This window comes from Chaetodon auriga, chromosome 18, assembly GCF_051107435.1.
Source record: "Chaetodon auriga isolate fChaAug3 chromosome 18, fChaAug3.hap1, whole genome shotgun sequence".
Lineage (NCBI taxonomy): Eukaryota > Metazoa > Chordata > Actinopteri > Chaetodontiformes > Chaetodontidae > Chaetodon > Chaetodon auriga.
In genome coordinates this window covers 6,069,466-6,089,692 of record NC_135091.1, presented here as the reverse complement: position 1 = coordinate 6,089,692, position 20,227 = coordinate 6,069,466, and the positions used below count along the sequence as shown (strand labels likewise).

The 20,227-nt window shown below is 44.3% G+C and overlaps 1 protein-coding gene across 27 annotated transcripts in view; it reads right to left on the bottom strand.

Moving 5' to 3' along the window:
• The window catches only part of ptprk (protein tyrosine phosphatase receptor type K), a 105,741-nt gene that overhangs the window by 58,140 nt on the left and 27,374 nt on the right, over positions 1–20,227 (bottom strand). For all 27 annotated transcript variants that reach the window (XM_076755449.1, XM_076755455.1, XM_076755454.1 and 24 more), the window contains one exon: positions 5,257–5,379. In XM_076755449.1, the coding sequence (XP_076611564.1) occupies positions 5,257–5,379 (123 nt within the window). The remainder of the gene's footprint in view (positions 1–5,256; positions 5,380–20,227) is intronic.

Below are 20,227 nucleotides of genomic sequence, written 5' to 3'. Positions count from 1 at the left end.
GCAGAATACATACTCTGCATTCAATGTAATATCATGCAACACAATATCTGTGCTCCAGTTAAACAAACGCGGCCCTCCATCCGAACTGGTTAATTCTATTTGCATATTATTCCATAAACAATATGCTCCATACAATGAGCTGTAGGACAATAGTGATTATCACTTATTGTTCAGCTAATCTACTGTGAGAAAAACACTTTTCTCTGCAGAATACAGCAGAACATAACAGGCTTTCAACTAGCGCACACAAACACCAGCGTGCATGGACACGCACACATCAGCTTTTCAAAACCAAACACTGTATCCTAGTTATTGGATTGGCCCTTCCTCTCTCTTCATCTCTCTCTTCTCTTCCTCTGTTATTACCACCCCAGCATCAAGCCTCTATGTACACACACACATGCGCACACACACACACACACACACTTATTTCAGCCATAGCAGCATAAACATAATCCTACTTCCTGGTTCTGAATGTCACCGACAAGTCTGAAAATGGGAACGTCCAAACTGGACTACAGCCAATCAGATTGGGAAAAAAAAAAGAGCAGGCTAGCACCGTCCTCTATCACCAAATCTGCAATCTGAATCCATCCAAAATGAACACACGATGGATGTCACTCCTGTTCCTTCATGTTTGGCACTGATGCTAAGATGGTGACATGAGAAAAGTGCCTTTAAGATGGCTGCCAAGATGGTGTGCCAGCTAAAAATACTTCTATCAGTCAGAGACCCAGATATGTCACAACACGCACAACATGGCAAAAATATAACCTTTAGCAATTCAGCTAATCATAGCACAGCCTGCTGCAAAATCACAACAAGTGGATTAGGTATGAGAAGAATAGCTTAATAATATCTGTTTTTTTTTTAAAAAAAGAAGGGCTATCAGCAGTGTCCAATTACCCCTGCATGCCGAATTAATATTCAATAATATTTTAGAAATCACTCAAAGCCTACAAGGACAGAACAATAATCTGAGACAGAAATAGCATCGGAAAATATGAGTAATACAAGACTGACAGTACATGAAACTGATACAACACCCATGCTAAGAAAGCACACCTTGTGATGCCAAGAACATCTGACACCTGAAGTCTGCCAGTTTCTAAAATGGCTGATGTCTTTGAACTGCCAAAGTCTAAAATGGCCGCTAATGGAATGACGACAAAATATAACGATGAGGCTAAAAATACCCCTGTGACAGCCTTAAGACCTAGATATGTCACACAACAACAACAGCAGCAGCGGCAGCGGCGGCGGCTTGGTAGACAGAGGACAGTATTCTTCAGCAAAAACAGTAACAGCCTGCTGTTGGGATAACAGCTAACGAGAGTTTCACTTTCAGCATTTTATGGCAGCAAAATAGCTGACAACCTCTTAGATGAGTAAAAACATCCAGCTCACCCACAATGAAGGAACAAGACTCACCAAAAGCTGCTTTTCACTAAAACTCGTCAAGTATAGAAGATCATGTCGCTGTTTTTGATGCACTGTAAGGACCAAAACCGCTTGTGTCTCCTCGGCCTGTATTCCATTTTCAGGCCTCTCGGATTAATTTATCAATCGCTGCTTGTCGTCCCAAGTTCCCTGTTAAAAATCCAAGAGTGATCGAGTGCTTCCATTGCTCCCAGAGTGTGGAATAATCGTCCCCTCACCGTTAAATCTTCCTGTCCTGCGATTTTTATAAAACTTGTCTTTAAGATGTATCTGTTTCATTTAGGTTTTTGAGCGACCGCATGATTTACAAGTCTACATATTATCTAAGTTACCATAAATAACTAAGTCTTCTCTTAAGACCAGTCTACAGCTCAACTAAGAGCAAGTCTTTGAAAAGTTGGATGTGAATGGAATGCGGAGGGTAATTTACGAGCAGCACCTGAACGCACCGTGTCGAACACAGTCAGTTTACAGAGGCAGGCGGCTGTTTACCCCGACATAACTTTAGTTTACGGATGAGAAAGGAGTCCGGTTTGAACAGAAAATGGGAAACAGTGTTAAGTTTGAGTTTTTTGACATGTTAAGTCAGTTTTACAGTAAAAGAACCAAAGCTGTGGTGTCTTAAAAGCTGAGATTTCAGTTAGTTACTCTGGTATAATTTGACAAAATCGACAAGTATTTTCATATTCCAGGATTTACATGTGTTATAGTGTTAGCTGAGAAATGGAAGACCGAACCGCGACTCGACACCGTGGCCGTTTGTATCGCGGCTTCAGAATCGTGACATCTCTCTCCATCATTATTCACTCATTCTTAAAACATCCAGTGGACAAGAGACCCGCTCTGCTGCTGTTTGAACGCCTTTTTTTCCTCCTCCCTTATTACACTTTACACTGTGGAAAGAGGACCAAGAGGAAAACGAGACACATAGAGCAAACGGCATGCCAAATAGGTTTAGAGTGGTACTGGCTGACAGCATTATGAGTCAAGAGTATCTGCTTTAGTCCACTGAGCCACAGAGGCCCAACCCATGAATGTTCAACTGGCGCAGCGCACATTGCCAGCGTAGCATCTAGACCTTGCCATGGCGGCGAGCGCCAACATCAACCCCCAGAGAGATTACATAGAATAGTTTTATCTCCATTACGAAAACTGCCAAACCATCCCTCCACACTCAGTACTGCCTTAAGCATAAATGGTGATTAGTAACTGTGACAAATCAATGTGGGATATAAGGAACAAAAGTGTAATTGTTGGCTGAGCTATCCAATGACTCTAAAACGATTCCGCGTAAAGCCCTTAGATGACTTCTTTTCTTCTGCCAATACCTTTGACAATATATAATCCTTTGAACTACTAATCAGCAAAATAAACTCACTCCCAAAGGTCTTTGAAATGGCGAATGCTCTTAAGACCTTCCCCTAAATGAGGGGGGTAGCTATCTCTTTGTTTTCAGGGGTCAAAAGCCAAAAAGGTTTAGTTGCTATGCTTTAAATCACGCCATGCCCTCAGGGAGACTGCAGCGAGCCAGACCATAGTACTTCTAAATTACTAGTGGCTAGGATTGCCTGAGAAAACAACAATCCTAATAATAGACATTACCAGCGTGTCCCTGGGCAAGGCATTTAAGCCACTAACTCAACCCCTCACCCATTCCCTGCTATTTCTTCCAAATACAAAACCCAGCCAAGTGCTGTATCTGTAAAACCCCCGAGCAACCTCGTTTTCCATCCAGCACCAGCGTCCCGCACCCTGCCAGCATTATTAACACATCAAATGTCAGTTCATGCTCCCGCACCTTTAGGCAACGCTCTGAACCCCCCTTTTGCAATCACCATCTCCAAACCATTAACCTGGCTTGCCCTTCCTGTGCCCCTGCTCATCCCACTAGCTTCTGGGCGTTAATGCTATGCTAATTCCAGGCATTACCTCTGCACTCTTGGGCAAGGTATTTAACCTCTTCAAACTGCCAACTCTGCCCACTCCGCCCAGTGACACCACTTGGTATTAATAACACTAAATGCTAGACTTTGGCTCTGCACCATTGGGCAAGGCACCTCACACCTGTCTAGTGCAAGACCGCGTACCAGGCAGCAGGAGCACACACATTTTGAGGGGAAATGTGTGTGTTTGTGTGGAAACCGTAAAGCGCCGGTGTTGAACTGAACCTTTCTCTAAATGTCAGCGAGGCTGGGTTGTCATGATGATAAGCATGAGAGATAAATAATGGCATCACATTGTCATGGCAACAAAGTCATAATCTTCCACAACAGAGAAGGAGAGGAGAGGAGATAAGCGGAGATGAGATAAGGTGAGAGGAGTGAGGGGAAAGAAAAGGAAAGGAGAGGAGAAGAGGGGACAGGAAAGGAGAGGAGAACGTAGGAGAGGATAGGACAGGATAGAAGCAGAAAAAAGAGGAAATGAGAAGAAAGGAGACAAAAGGAGATGAGAGCACTGGAAAGGAGAGAGATGAGAGGAGATGAGAGGAGAGGAAAGGAGACGAGAAAATGACAGAGGTTGAGAGGAATGAAGAAAAAAGGAAACTAGAGTAGAAGAGACAGGGACGGACTGGGACTAATAAATGGTTCTGGACTTTTTCACACAGACCAGCCCACCACAACCAGGCCACAAGACAGTCCATCACCCCGCCCCACGATGGGCGGGATGTTGATGAGGAGAATGTGGGCCGGTGCATAATCAAAGTGGGCCGTCAACACGTCCCTCTCACTCTCGTTTATGTATAATCGGCTGTTCGAGCAGCCAGAAAGACCGGCCTACCGGTCCAAGTATGAGAGGAGAGTACAAGGGGAGACGAGGGGAAAGGGTAGAAGAGAAAAACAGAGGAAACGAGAGGAGACGAAAGTAGAGGACAGGAAGGAGAAGAGACAAGGAAAGGAGATTAGAATAAAGGAAAGGAAAGGAGAGGAGATGAGAGGGAAATGAGGAAACTCAAGCATGTCTGTGGTTGTTATATTTTAACATGTTGTCTTCACTGTGGTTAACCCCATTGTTCACACACCAGTCAACATTCTTACTCTGCGGTTTTAATTTTGTAAAGCCACTTAAAGTCTCAACACTGCATAGCTGGTTACTGTTACAACATTTTGCTTTTAACATTGTAAAGTAGGCAACCTTCCCTGTTCCCTGCCGTTGATTAATGACCTCATATTCTGTTAATTAGACCCTCAGCCCTGAGGCAGAAAGATTTAATTTCCCCTTCATCATCATCATGGAGAAAAAAACAACTGATTAAAGAGGAGAGGAGAGGAGAAGAGAGGATGTCTTGGTGGAGAAAGTACCCTGATCCTTTACTTTAAGTACTATACAACAATGTAAAAATACTCCATTACAAGTAAAAGTCCTGCATTCAAACTCAACTTAAGTAAAAGACTATTTCACATGGTAAGTTTAGTGCAGTGGTTCCAAACTGAGGGTTCGTGCCCCCATAGAGGGCCATAAAATAGACGTGGCAGGTCGGGAAATGATTAAACAAGGTAGTGTAGTCAATGTGTACTCAAGCAGATATTTACATGAAGCCCTCTAAAAAGTTGAGAGGTGGAGCTGCTAACAACTCATAGACGTCTGAAATGTGACAAGGGGGCCACAGCTAAAGACTAGACACACACAAAGTGGGATATTTCCCTCTGAAATGTAGCGGAGTAGATGTAAAAGCATACAATAGCAATTCTCAAGTACAGTACAAATGCTTCAAGGTTGAGCTTAAGTACTTGGAAAACTGTGCTGAGTTACACGGCCTCACTGTGAGCTGTTGAACTTGTGGATGGCAAAGACAGAGGGAAGGAAATCCAGGCTCACCTTGCGGCAGGTCTGTCGAGACGTACGGCACTTCCTGGGTGTTGATGTGCGTCCAGTCGAAGTCGTCGTAGGGATCCTGCTGGTAGTCGCACTGAGAGAAGCCCTCATCAAACGAGCAGCTCCCTGCAAAGAGAAACACAATAAGATTGAGTGCACCTCATAGGACTGCTGACTGAATTAGCTAAATCTAATTCTTTATAATGCAAAATTAATACCTCTCTGTTGTTACCCAGTAAAACTTCTGAGTCTTTCCTTTATGCTGTTTTTTCTGTGCGTGCCTCTGTCTCAGCTCATTAACGAACCACCAGGAGTCTGAGCTCCAACAGTCATCACTCAAGGCCAGTCAGGATCACCTCTGACTCAACCATCGGGGCCTTCAGCTGATCATCTGAGCCCATCACCGCAGCCTCGGGACGGCCATGTGTGAGCTGGCCGCTTGTGGCCCCGCTTAAACAGGAAGTCGCTCTAATACAGAGAGACGCCACTTGTCCCTGACGGCTAACTGAGATAATCAACTTGCAGTGATATGTGGCTTGTACTGGCAATATAGCTGATAGAAATAGCATGCTGGCTACTGCTAGCTATCTGATTCATTGACCTACAAGTGATGCACAGCTTGTGTTAATAAAATGGCCAGGAGAGATACGGCTAAGAAAAGCCACGGTGCCATCTGATTCCAGTCACCGAGTGTTAGTGGCCCTCTGCGCCTCTCGTGACATTGGCGAAAGTAGGACTGGGTGATATGGATAAAAGAACAATTCCCTTAATGCAGCCTTAAAGACGTGGAGGACACAACATTTAAAAAAAAACGTCTCAATATGATAATTTGGGCTGCAACTAACTTTTTTTTTCCACTTTTGATCATTCTGCAGACTATTTTCTAGATGAATTTATTGTTTGATTTATAAATTGTCAGAAAATAGCAGAATAACAGAGACAACCCGAAAATATTCGCACAAAGAAAGCCAGAAAATCTTCACATTTGACTGAGAAACTGGAAGCGATGATTTTGCTGACAGTAATGAAGAGTTTATAGCGATATCAATACTGTGGTGATTTATCGCCCAGCTCTTGGCTAAAACCCAGTTCGACATCCAGCCAGAAACAAAAACGTAGGATCCTGCATAGTTTAAAAGGACATTATTTACTGACTGAAGCCAAATTGTCATAACAAAGTGATGAGCTGCAACATCACAGCTGCACACAATAGAAACTGGAAATAATGCTGACAAAGTCAATCAAGAAAACAAACCGCCAACAACTTTTTGTTGTTTTTTCTATCTTGCGAAACGTGTAAATTTCCAGTGGAAGTCATGGAGGAGCAGTAAACCTCAACGCCAAGATGGGATGTTTATACAACATCCACAGCCACAAAGGAAGCACAGACAAAGGAGGTAAAGAGAACAAGCCACCATGAGGCACCATCAGCAACCGGCGCTGCCAGCACTATAAATGTCCTAGCATTCAGTTAGCGCTGCAGCTTTGCTACCTGTGTCCTAGAGGGAGCCGCGGCGGCGGTGATGGAGAGCAGAACGACAGGCCCTCAGATACCCCACTGATCTGAGCTCCCGCTACAGAGGGATACCAAGAGGTGACAGCCACCGCCGGAGGAGGAACAAGTTAACATCAAACTAAGCGACTGTCTTCGGCTGCCGGCTGTGCGGCCGGCTGTGACTCACAGCCTCAGAGACGCACTGGATCACATATCTCTCGGCATCGTTCTTTAAACCAGCCGCTCGCCGTGCCATTCAGCTCGCTCCCATTCAATTCAATTAAGTCTTTGTCACAGCAAGTCGCCCCCAGTCATAATGCGAAAAACGCTGGGACACGCAGAGGGCACGCAGTATAGACGGCGTGCGATTTTATCCTCCATGCAGTTCCATTAGAAACTCGACTTGGACGTACAAAATCAAATTCTACAGAGGTCTAACACAATGCTGCTGCTGTATGTGTGTATGTGTGTGCGTGTGTGTAAAACTCCAGGACTTCCTGTCTCCCACAGTCTGTGTGTCAGTTCACATCTTGCTGTCAGGTAGATTTCTCTGCATGGGTTAAAAGAGCAAAGTGTGTAACCGTGGGGTGCACGTGTATGGGAATACTGCAGCTACAAACCAGTGCATAGGATGAGCAGTGCAGCCATGCTTCCTGTTAGTAACTGAATGTTCTTCTGCTGCTATGTGACCTCCCAAAGTGAGAGCTAAAACTGAGCAACCACGACAAAATCGTTCCTGTAGTTTCATTATTCCGCTATTATGTTTGTTTTGAATTACTCTGTGTTATGTAATCTCTCAGTGATTATTTCAGCTCTTGAGAAAACTTCTAAATAAGGAGAGCTTGTGTGCATCTACATGCATCTGTATGCATGCGACAGGAGAGAGATGGGGCATTATTACTGTACGCACACAGAAATATTGAAGTCATGTCTTAATTTGATGACATTAAGCCAGGGAACCACATGCAGTAGCACCCACGTCTGATGGAAACAGTACTTTCATTACCTACATACATACTCTTTGTAAGAGCAGAGCTTTGCTTCAATTAAACTGTTTGTCTTTGTTCCCAAACGGCTCAATCTCTCATTAAAGGTGATGTTCAAGTTTAATTAACAAGGTGGGAATATTTTAAACACTTGTTTAATTAACATGCTCTTTGATTAGTTTACACTCTATGACGTGACAAGACAAGCAGTTGTCACACATCAGTATCCAGTATGACGTTTGATGCTAACGTGCACGTTAGCGCTCGCTATTGCGTTGTGAAGCTGGTCCTGAATGGGCGGTGGGCTTTGAAAGGAAAGTGCATGTTGGAAATACAAACTAGGGGGAATGTCATTAATACAGTTAAGGAAAATTCATGTCAATGTCAATCGATAGTAAGCTACCTTTAATAAAAGCAAGAAAGAGGTAGTGATTATACTGCAGGTGACACATAATTAATTCCCTCACTGACTGGAGTGTTGTGCTCAGCGCTGCTGCTGAAGGCGGCAATACTTCCGTGTTTGTCAGTATCAGTTTAGTGTAAAGCCTGAGACAGTCTGTGTGTTTTCTTTAGGTGATACTGCTAGGCCGTTGTTTTGGCACTGCAGAGGCACTTAGCCTTGGTTTACCTGCTACAGCATTTGTTTGGCCTTGTTTAACCTCGCTGGAGCTACAGAATACATACAGAAGCTCTATTTAGTTTCAAAGCTCTCTTCTGAAATTTCTGCCTCTGAAAGCAGTATGCTGTGTACAGCAAAATTGGATTTAAACCCACCGTCTTTAAAATATGTGCTGTGGGCTTTTAACTGTGTACACACAGAGTCCCACTCAGCTCTGATATAGTGCCATGGTAGAAGAGGTATTTTGCCTTGGCTTAGCAGCGAAGAAAAACATGTCCTTGTTTTAAATTCCGCTTTACTGACTGCTTTAAAAGAACATTTCTCCATCGAAAAACATTCCTCTCCTCTCAACTGCACACCTCTGATAGACATTCCTGCTGCTTTCAGCTGCAAACACACTAAACAAAGTAGCTGTGTGTCCATGTTTGTGTGTGTGTGTGTGTGTGCGTGTGTGTGTGTGTGTGTGCTGAAAAGGGAGGGGGGGGCTGCAGAAACCAAATATGTGTGAAACTGGCCGCGCACGCACACACTCAAACCTCATGTTAGCTCGCCCACGTTCTCAGTTAACACTTCTCCCTTTCCTCAGTGTCCTGCCAACTTAAACCGACACACACACACACACACACACACACACACACACACACACACACACACACACACACACACACACACACACCAGCAGACACACAGATCTGACAGATAATCATTGTTGCCAATAACGAGAAGAGCAGACCTTGAACTCCTATTTTACCTCTGCTGGAAAAAAAAAGAAACCACTCAATCTATCTGTGACTATTTCTTTAATATTTGAGCATAAATAATCCAATTATAACAATAAGTGACTTCTACTTTGAATTCGGTTAGCTGTTCCTGTAACTGTACTGGAAGGAAACTGTAAATAAACCTGCAATCAGTGATTTTTTTGGCCACTTGGGGGCAGCAGAAACAAGCTGGAAACACAACAGTGGCACGCTAACGATAATATCTGACTCCTCAGCTGCTACGAATGCTATGCTCACCAGCTAGTCGCTAACATTGTCTTATACAGTCATCTGATTCGTTGCTATTATAAAAAAAAGTTTGACTCTGACTTTTTTAAACATGTCACAGTGTGTACTTGTACTGTGTCTGTCCGCATGTGTTAACTGTACGACAATGTGCAACAAATCCCTGCAACAATTTTCTAACTACATGCATGAGTGTGTGTCCAGATGGGTCTCCTCCATTCACAAGGACACAGAGAGAGAGAGACAGAAACCGACTGCATGCTAATCACTTCCTAATCAGCTTCTGTGATTGGCTGCCTCGCTAATGAAATAATGGCGACTCATTTGCATAATAAAATAATTAGAAGGACTTGATAAAGGCTCAAGGGCAGAGAGAGGAGCCACGCACTCACTCACACAGGCGCGCACACACACACACACACACACACACACACACACACACACACACACACACAGAGGACCGCTGCAGTCTTTTCTAAGAGATTGTTGAATGGCATCAGACACAACATCTGCCACCGTCACTCAGAATCATTTTGTGGTGATTTGCATTGACCTCCACCTCCAGGAGGTGAGTCGAGCGTAAGCGCTTTGACCGAAACTGCTCAGAAACATGGGTGCAGACAGCCCCCGAGGGGGCCGCCAGCCAAACACAGGACCACGCTCATTTCTCGGCTATTAGCTTAGATCAAGATTATTAGTTGGCAACATGGCAGGAATGTATAACAGAAGCTCGTCTGATTAGCTTTGCTTTCTCCAGTGTGATCTAACCAATCTGCAGAATATGCAGTATTAAATCAGATCTATCAGCTACGGTCTGCTCAGATGGAAGTCCCAGGGACACGTTTAAATCAAATGAAGGTCTGAGGTGCTTTTTTTCTTCCTCTAGACGCTTCCTGAAAATCTATTATGACAAAGAAACTCCATTATAACTAAGAGATGGCTGATTATCGAATCTGGGAATGCTAAGTCAATACTTTTGCCCTTGTGCAAAACAACCCTCCTCAGCTGTCTCAGGCTGAGTATAGTTTTCTCAAGAAAGTAGTATCACACCAGTGTCGCATGACCTTGGTGTTGTGCAGTCAATTAAAATAAGCAACTATACGTGGAGTCAGACAGCTTTTTACTCCAAGCTGGCACCGTTTGTAAATGCTCTGACACTGTCTCGTGTAAGTAAATCTCCTCACTGCAAATGTCTTATAGGCTGTTTTCGTTTGACTCACGTCTGCTATTTAATTGCATAAATGTTTAGAAGTCAGGACTTCGAGAGATCAACAGCGGTTTCCTGCAAGGAAACAGATGGATCGAGCACTCAAACGAGACTCGCCATTCTGTAAACTGGATGTTCATAACCTGCCTTTTATTTATGAGATGATGACTTAATGGAAGGAAATAATAAAACGGCGATACAGACCGCAAAAACACGCCCGCGCAGACAAACGAGGGCTTTGAGGAGTTGGTTCTGCTGAGTTTCTGACATCAGCTCTTATTTGCTAAATCAGCGAGCAAAACAACCAAGCTGCCCCTTTTCTTTAAGCTCAGAGCAGATTAATAGTTAAAGACTTTAACACACAGCAACAGAGCAGCGAATTGATTGTGCCAGTGTTTCAAGTGAGTCTTCTAAACATTATCCAGTCCTACGAAAGCAGTAAAGAAGTGCAAAAGCACCACGATGCATTCAAATTCTGAACATATCTACAGTGAAGCTTTACACATAACAAACCGACATTTTAGGACAAATATGTGCTGCATCAATGCTTAAATAACAGCTACAGATCAGAAAACTCTCAGGAACTGAACAACATGACAATGAGTCTTAGTTCAACTACATTTACTCTACTGCATTCTGCTTATTCTGAGCTGGGGGGGCGTCTGCCCTGGATGAAATGAAGAAAATGAGCACATCCAGGCGCACAATCTTAACAGATACACGGTCACGGAGCGCTGCATGCGAGATATGCAGGTATGTAATGTGAGACATAAAAGATACGCACTGGCTCGAGATCATGTCAGCATAACTTTTATGACACCGGAGACTCTGCACACTCAAGGCTTTTTTTTTTTATTCCACAGCACTTTTTTTTTCCAACCTGTCCACATTCACTGTAAATCAGTTCAAATTGGTTCAACTTAAAAAGGTTGCCCTGCTGCACTTAGGTTGAATAATGAGTTCAGAGTCGTCTGAGCTTTGAAAGTGTAAACTGAGTTAACTGAACTCGAGGAACCCAACTTTAAGACGTGAAGTTGCTACAGTCGGCCTTGCTTTCCTTTAGCGATGTTTAACCCTGAGCGGAGCATTCATTCAGTACAACATTTCAACTCCAAAGACTTCAGGAAAAAAAAAACAATATTAAGTCAAATTCACTTAAAATTAGCTTAACATATATGATGTTTTACAGTGTGATAATAACTTGACCCAGTGAGATGATATGATGACATCTTGGCCCTGATCACAGGGTTGAGGCCAGATAGCGCAAATCTGAAGGACTCATGAAAGCTATCTCGCTCCCTCAGACAAATAACACACATTCTTTCTCTCATGTGCATAGAGTACACACTCCTGTTCGCTCTCTCCCTCGTTTTGTCTAGTATTTATCAGCACAGCTCTGTTTCAGTGTGCGGGAAGAGATGCTATCAGCACAGAGCAGATAAGACAGGATGACTGAAACAGGAGGGAAGAGGACAAAGAAATGGAGAAAGGAGGGAAAAAGGGAAATGAATGTGTGGGAGATCACCCTCAAGCCTGTTGAGTCACTTTATAGTACCGCAAACATGTGCATGTGCACGGTTTGTCTTGTGTTTCTGTCCCCGTCCCTCCGTCGTTTCCTGCATTAATAACGTGTTTACTGGGGATCAATATCTATTAAGTTTGGTTGCATCACAATTACACAACATGAAGGGGAGAGAAGAGAGGAGGAGGAGGAGGAGGAGGAGGAGGAGGAAGAGGAGCCTCATTTTGCAAACGGAAAGAATTTTCATGGACAATAACTACGCTTACATCATTTAAATCCAATTCCAACCCCCAGTAACACTGTCTCCCTCCAAATCAGGGCAACTCAGGCCGAGCCCAGCTAATAATTAGGTCTGCCGGCCCGGATTTCTGATCGTCCGCGGCTTTGGCGCACCAGTGAATCACTACAACGGCTCTAGTGTTTGGCTCACATGCATGAAGAGGGCTTAAAAAAGGAGAAGGGATGACGGCCATTGATGCAAAGACGATGGTTATAGCACTTTACATGATCATGCTATACTGTGTCTCATATCATACACTGTCCCTCTCTAATGCCCTCTTGACTTTGCTCTGTGCTGTGGCAGATTACACGGTGTGCTCCTGTTGCTGTGCTGTTCGTTGTTTTTAATCTGTGTGTGTGCATCACTGAGGAGCCCCGACTGCCTCAAGGACACTAATAAAGTTGTACCTTATCATTTACTTTCTCTGTCGGCTCTACTTTTTTTGTTCTCTCTCTGCCTCTTGTTCTCTCTCTCCCTCTCTGAGAATAGGTGAAATTAGCCTGAAATGATACAAGGTGACATCAGAGAGGCTGACACACACACACACACACACACACACACACACACACACACACTCTCACTCGTCACGCCTCAGTGGCCCTTGCAGCGCAGCGCGACGCCATCAAAGCCAAGACCCATATACACACACCTCGCCTGTTAAACATACACACTGGCACGCACGATCACACACCCAAATACACACGACTTGCACAGCAACACACACACACAGACACGTGCACAGCGTCACACACCCGGACTGACACGCATGCGTGCACGCACACACACTCGGAGCGGTAGTTTAATTGGAAGTGCTGAAGGCTGAAGAATTTCTCCTTCATCTCACAATGCTGTAATTGAATCTGAGACGTGTGTGTGAGCGCGTGTGTGTGTGTGTGTCTGCGTGTGTGTATGTGTGTGTTCAGCTGATTCAGGAGTTTCCATTGACAGTAACAGTAAAACAGAAATGTGTGTTTTTCCTTCTGTGAGGAGCCTTTCCGTCCTTCCATCCCTGACTATCTCACCCTGCTCCTCTCTCGGGGTTAATGCGGCTTTTCAATTCAAAGTCAAACTCAAGCAGTTTTCAAGCGCCACATTATTTTCCACAAACGGATGATTGGGTCACACAGGCTGTTCGGTGAAAGGAAGCCATGACCTCAATCGCTGCATGCTGCTATTTCTCTGACCAATATGTCTGGATGGAGCGTGTTTTTAAAAATAAAACTTCACTGACTGAGCTGTGATTCTTTAAAACGCTGTTGCCAAGAAATGGCACCCTTGCTGTATTTTGAGTGCTTTCTTTGTAAAAACTGTGATTAGACAGACTTTTACTGCCTGAATGAGGCTCTCATAACTATGTTGCAAGACAAAAGAAGCTGAATGTAGTACCTGAAAGCACATCTCTGCTTGGACAACGGCAAACAAAAAGCACCATCGGCGGTCGATGAGGCGTGAACGACGTGCTAATGACCCGCCATCGCAGTATCGCTGTCACACAGTACAATAGGAACGGGGACTGAGCTGCGAGGAACCATCTTTTGATGCTGCTGTGTCCATTTTTTTGAGCAGACTATTTGGTTCCACGTGGCGAGCTTATCATTAAAAGTGTCAATCTGAAGGGGGAAGTACTCTCTCTTACTCTTTCTAGGGATGCTGCATCACCTGCATGGAAAAGGCTGCAACGATGCCTGCTGCAAACTTCACAGGGATCAGTGTGATGACACATTTGGTGAGGTCCACATATAGTTATTTATCTGTATTTGCAGTTTCGGTGCAGATTAACTAGTCGATTTTTCCCTAAAATGTCCCACTCAGTATGTATCTTGGTCACAGAAAAAGAATTTAGGGATCATATCAAGATTGTTTGTTACTGTTATGTCCTTAAATCTTTACTATATGCATATCGTTAGCAGAGTTTTTAAACTCCCAGATACTGAGCAGCTAATATGCTCCAGTAATAATTTTCATGATTAGTAAGTATGATGATTATCTTTCAATTAATTAACTGGGAAAAACCAAAAGATATGATAGTTTACAATGATATAAAACAAGAAAAACAGCAAATCCTCATATTTTCAGGACCTGTAAACTTTAATTTTTAGGTATTTTAGCTTGCAATTAATTCTTTTGGTGAACTAATGTGTGAATCAGCAAACTATGTCAGAATTACTCCTGCATGTGGCTGCAAATTCCTCAGGGTAATGACATAATCAAACCACCTAAACGACCTGTTGACAGTCAACATGACACCTAACCCCAAAGTTCATCCCACCTCAATGCGAATGTCTCCTTTCCCCATAACTTTCTTTATCCTCCTCTTTGTCCGACCACTGTAATCAGTGCTCCGGGTGCGTGTGTGCGTCCAGAGATAGCTGTTAGCTCTGTTAGCAGGATTCAAAACCATCCACAGACACTATCTGTATGACATTCACCCCTCTCCTGTGCTTTCTCTCCCTCACTGTCTATCTCTCCATCGTTAATCTCTATTACTATTCAAATGCTGACATTTAAAGCAACTTCACATGCTGACTGACTGGCTGACTGGCAGATAAGGCAGGAGAAAAGAGGAGGTGTAGATGATAGAGAGACAGAGAGGAGAGCTCGTTGCTCACAAAGAAAATTGGGAAATCCTCCTCACCTCTCCTTTAACCCCCCCCCCCCCATGCTGTCTGTGAATGAGTTCACCCACGAGTCTCGGAGGGAGTCAGATTTCACTCGTTCTCAGGAAAGCTGAACCATCCCCTCCTTTTTTTTGTGTGTGTTTGTTCACCCATTTACCTCTACCCACACCCACTTCTCTGTTTACCGTCTCCCTGTCCACCCCTTTCTTTCTGTCTGTCTGTCGGTGTGGGGTTACAATACAATTTGGTACCAGAGGTGCCCATTTAACAATTGGCCATAAAACACAGTGGTCTGCGAACACTGACACACTTCAGCTTTTTGTCAAACATGACAGATCGCCGCTTCTTTCCTCTCCCGTGGCAACAAAAGCAAACAAAAGAGAAACTAAACTGAAGCAGACGGAAGAGTTTTATGGCTGGCAATAAGGCCTTAAGATGACTCTAGACATAGGTCGCTTATAACGTCACCGAAAGACTAACCGATAAACCATCCACACGATCAGATCGCATGTCAGTGTGTCGTTCTCAATGAGTCAGGGGGGAGTAATTATTGAGCCCTTAGACGGCACTCAGCCCGGCTCAGCGCTGAGAGCGCAGCTGGTATTTTCTTTTAAGTAAAATCCCCAAACAACAAGTCTCAACTGGCTGCTTCTCTCCACCCTTCATTGCACACTTGACCTCAAAAATGCTGACTGGCTGACTCACTACAGACACTCAGCCTGTATAAACTTTAACCATATTATGACTCAAAGTGGGAAAAATCTAGAAAGCAATTAATATTTTATTGCCGATCTCTTCGCCGAGCATCTAAGTATCATGCGAGCGATCTGAAAGGCATTAGAAATATCATACACACACAATGTGAATGAGGCTAGATGGACAAGACCCATTGAGTTATACAAAAGGGACCTGGACTGTAAAGGGATCAATACTGGACAGAATGGGGTCAGGATGATTGCTGGCAGTTGGTGGGCTGTATTTGGGCGGAGCAGCGAGCCCCGCACCTGAATGTACCCCCACGCCACCGGAGACAGCGAGCGTCTTTACACGGTGACACCAAACCATTCATCACGCTCCCTGATAGCTAACTGATAAATTACCAGGAGAGTACAATCAAATAATGCTCCGTCCATTGTGGAGGATTTGAATGGGCCAATCACAGAGTAGACGGGAGGCAGTTTGTGTCTGAGCCAATCAGGGCACAGCTGAGGTTTTGGACTGGAAAGCAGGTCTGGTGTGGACGAGATAAGAGCAGAACAAACACACATTAAACATCAACCCCCAGAGACATGTGCACACGCACACACACACACACACACACACACACACACACACACACACACACACTGAAGCACACATGTAAGGTAAGTAAGGCCAGATGGAGAAGGAGAGAGGAAAATTTATGGAAAACAAAAGGGAAGGAGAGGGAAAGAAAGCCTTAAGAGGAAGGGAAGAGTCAGAGAAGCGAAAAGAGGAGGAAACCTGAGTGTGAGTTCAGGAAAAAAAATCCCACCCGAGAGCTGTAAGTAGGTTAAATCTGAAGCAACTAGCTTAGCAAGTCAGCACAGAGGCTGGTGACACACTGAACTGCCTGGCTGACTCCTCCAATTGTCCAGCAAGCTGGTTCAAAGGCTGGCTGACTGATTTACTGACTGACTGGCGGGTCGGATTTGCTCTATCCTGTGTTTGTGCAGCAGAAGCACTTCAGTTGTTCAGCCTGTCGGACAAAAAGCAGCTCACCGAAACACAAAGAACCACCTGAAACAGCACTAATACTGGAGAGGCCGACAGAGACGAGGAGAGAAAAAAGACAGAGACAAACAAATAAACACACACGTAAAAAAAAAAAAAAAAAAAAAAAGCCTCTGAAACATCCAAGTTCAAAGAAGAAAAAAAGCGCCTAAAATAACAATTGGAAAATGTTTCTGGGACTTCTGAAACCAATAAAAATCAAATACGGAAAAAAAAAAATCTCAAATGGAAGAAATAATGTGTCAAAGAAGCTCTTTTATCTGTGGTTGTGACACAGTTCTGTCGAACAACAAAAGATACCTAACGATAGCATTTACTGTCCTGGAGGAAATTTACTTTTCAATGCCAGCACAGAAAAAGAGCACATTACACAGCAGTGGAAACCGCAGAGACCCAAACAAAGGGAGCAACGTACGAGTGGGAATAACATGCTAGCAGGCCAGAAAACCACCAAAGCACCTATTTCTGAGACTGTCTGCGAAGCTACGCGTACGACGCAAGCTTCTGTTCGCCTGTCAGGACGGCGGCTCCGCTGAGGGTGAAACCCACGTCTGAAATGATAACAGGCGTAAACTGAGACCACATCTGTACGCCACTACTGCCAGGACCGTGTGTGTAGATGTAAACCGACATGAAACAGTGTTTACAGCTGTGTTTGCACTGTGGTCACTGGGTTTACGTCCAGAGGCAGGTGTATATTAAAGGGGGGAATGCTGTTTGATGCAGCCTGGGCGTTATTTTTGTACTTTTGGACATCATTCCCATCAGTGATAATAACATTGCGCTCATGAAGTTGCTGACATCTGGGAGTTGTTTACAACTTAAAGTCTTGTAAACAACACCTCAACTTTGACCTGGTGCTCTTGCCGTAGTTGTGCACCAACGGTTTCCTGCTGCTTTACCTCGATCAAAGTCGTTAAGATAACCTGGCTACTTCCTGACATTCCCACGTTAAAGCCTCCATGCATGTCCATCCTGCAGCTCACTTCAACAGCCCTCCTCAGCCTGCGTGTCCAATACTTAACCAACAGTAAGAAGCATGCGTGGCATCTTTCAGTCCATCAGCTTCAAAGCACAGTTAATGAGAAACTACAGGAATGTGAACACACAACTACTTTCACTTCTGTCTGTTTTCCCCTCCTTCATTCACGACCGCACGGACAGACACACCGGCCGTGGGACTGGAGAGCGCACGCACTGCAGAGTGCGCTCGGATATGGGTGTGTGTGTTGTCACCTTCAGCTGTGAAATGTGGTCAAACGTCACTTACGGGCTGAAAACAGAGACGTGAGACAGAAAGAGGGAGAGAGAGAGAGAGAGAGCCACAGAGAGGGAAAGAAAGGGCAAAGTAAGAGCTGCAGAGACCAGTCCGCCTCCCTCCAGGTTCACGGTGTGTGTGTTCGTGTGTGTGTGTGCGTGGGTGTGTGTGTGTGTGTGTGTGTGCGTGTGTATGTGTGTGGTAAATGAGTTTTGGGAGTTGTCGTCTCTTTACGATAGCTGTAACTGGCCCGAGGACAGCTGTTATTACACTTTACAACAGGGAAATACTGTATGTGAGCGAGTGTGTGTGTGTGTGTGTGTGTGTGTGTGTGTGCGTGTGTGTGTGTGTGTGTAAGAGTGGTTCAGAGAAAGAAACGGAGGAGCATTGTGGTCATGTACTTGGTGCTTGTGTCCTTGGGTGAGTTTAATGAGAAGGAAAATTAAAGATGTTTTGAATGGGGCTCATTTGGAAAATGAGCCGTTTTAGCAAATTATACGAATCCACCTCGATTCAATAATTCACCCACGTCCACTTACACAAACTCTTATACTTCTGTGTGTGTCTTGGAGCTAAGGAGTGGCTCATGGGAGGGAGAAGCCAGCTACCTGAGGGGAGTGGTCTTTTAATAGATGTGTGTGCCTGTGTGGGTGTGTGTGTGTGGGAGTGTGTGTGTCCATTGTTAAATGACAAAGCTCTGAGCAGGAAATGAGTCGAACCGGTTCCTGACTCACATTGAGGTTACAGAGCACTGCCTGTGGACTACACACAAACATACACACACCCACACACACACGCACACACACACACACACACACACACTCATGCAGAAACCAGTAGACACCAGACACCTTTGTTAAATGTGTCCCTTCTCTGTTTCTTTATCTCTGTCTGCACATATTGAGGTCAATAGACAAATATATGGGCTACTTTGAGGCTTAATGGTCAGAGACATGACTGGAGGGTTGCCGGTTTGAATCCCTACACACTCACACACTCACACACACAGCAGCAGCAGACAATAACCAGTAGCCTGTCTTTCAGCGGTTGAGTGCCGAGCACTTGTCAGCGATGTCGAGTGAACACCATGAACTCTGGGTCACTGTCAGCCTTTCTTGAGGAGAAACTCTGAAGCTCTGACACTTGACTTTTTGTTTCTTTTGTTGCTGAAAGAGGAAATTCTTGTGCAATCCAGCTCAGAATTTTAAAGCAAAGAAAAAGTCCTCATTGCATCCATTAAAAACTACACAAAGCTGCTTCCCTGCAGTTTGCAGAGTGCAAACTGTTGTGAGTGAACTTCTACAACTGAAGCATTATCTATAAAATGTGCATTGTAATAAATAAATTAATAAATGCTGTTTCCTTCCTTTTCTGGCGATGGAAAAGTCCAAAACCAAAAGATATTCATTTTACAATTTTATAACACAGAGAAAAGCAGCAGATCCTCACTGCAGCTTCAGAACAGTTGAACAGAGTTTCAGCTAGAAAATGTGAAATAGCGATAAATCAAATATCAAAAATTAAAAGGCGCTGATTTATTTTTTTCGTCAACAGACCCGATTCATTGTTTTCGGCTCTGAAAAAACACACTGCTTGGACTGTCCAGCAGGCAAAATCTTACAATATTCCAGGAACAATGGACCCGGTGGGGACCATGTGAGACAGACTCTAAATCCACTTCAGGCAGATCCACAGTATGAAAAAAGGACGGTCCTGCACAGTTAGTGGATGTAGTTTTATCTTGTCAGTGCCGTGCAGATATCACCGTCGCTGTTACTGCAACTGACAGCAAACACTGTCTCCTGTAAGCAGAAAATGTTTCCTGACCTTGACAGGAAGCCTGACCATTGATTTGGAGAGAGCAGAGCATGAATGAGGTTTTTTCTAGAAACGGTGACGCAAAATGTCAAACAAAAAAAAAAACCCGGAGAGTCTGCCCGGCCTTGACAACAATTCACGCACCGCAGACTCTTTGATCATTTGTAAAAGGTATGAATGGAGAGCTGAATTAAACGGCCCCGTCGACTGTCGCTGCAGAGCCCTGTTTGAATAAATGATCATCTGAAACATGAAGTATAAAGAAACCAGATTAAGAAAAGATTTCCTCAAGGATGTCGGCCATGCAGCTGACCCTGAAATGTCCATTTCATGGGGGGGGGGTGGCCTATTGCTCCGGGGCATCAGACCCTGTTTTATCAAGCATGGACTCGCACTAAGACGGGTGCTTTAA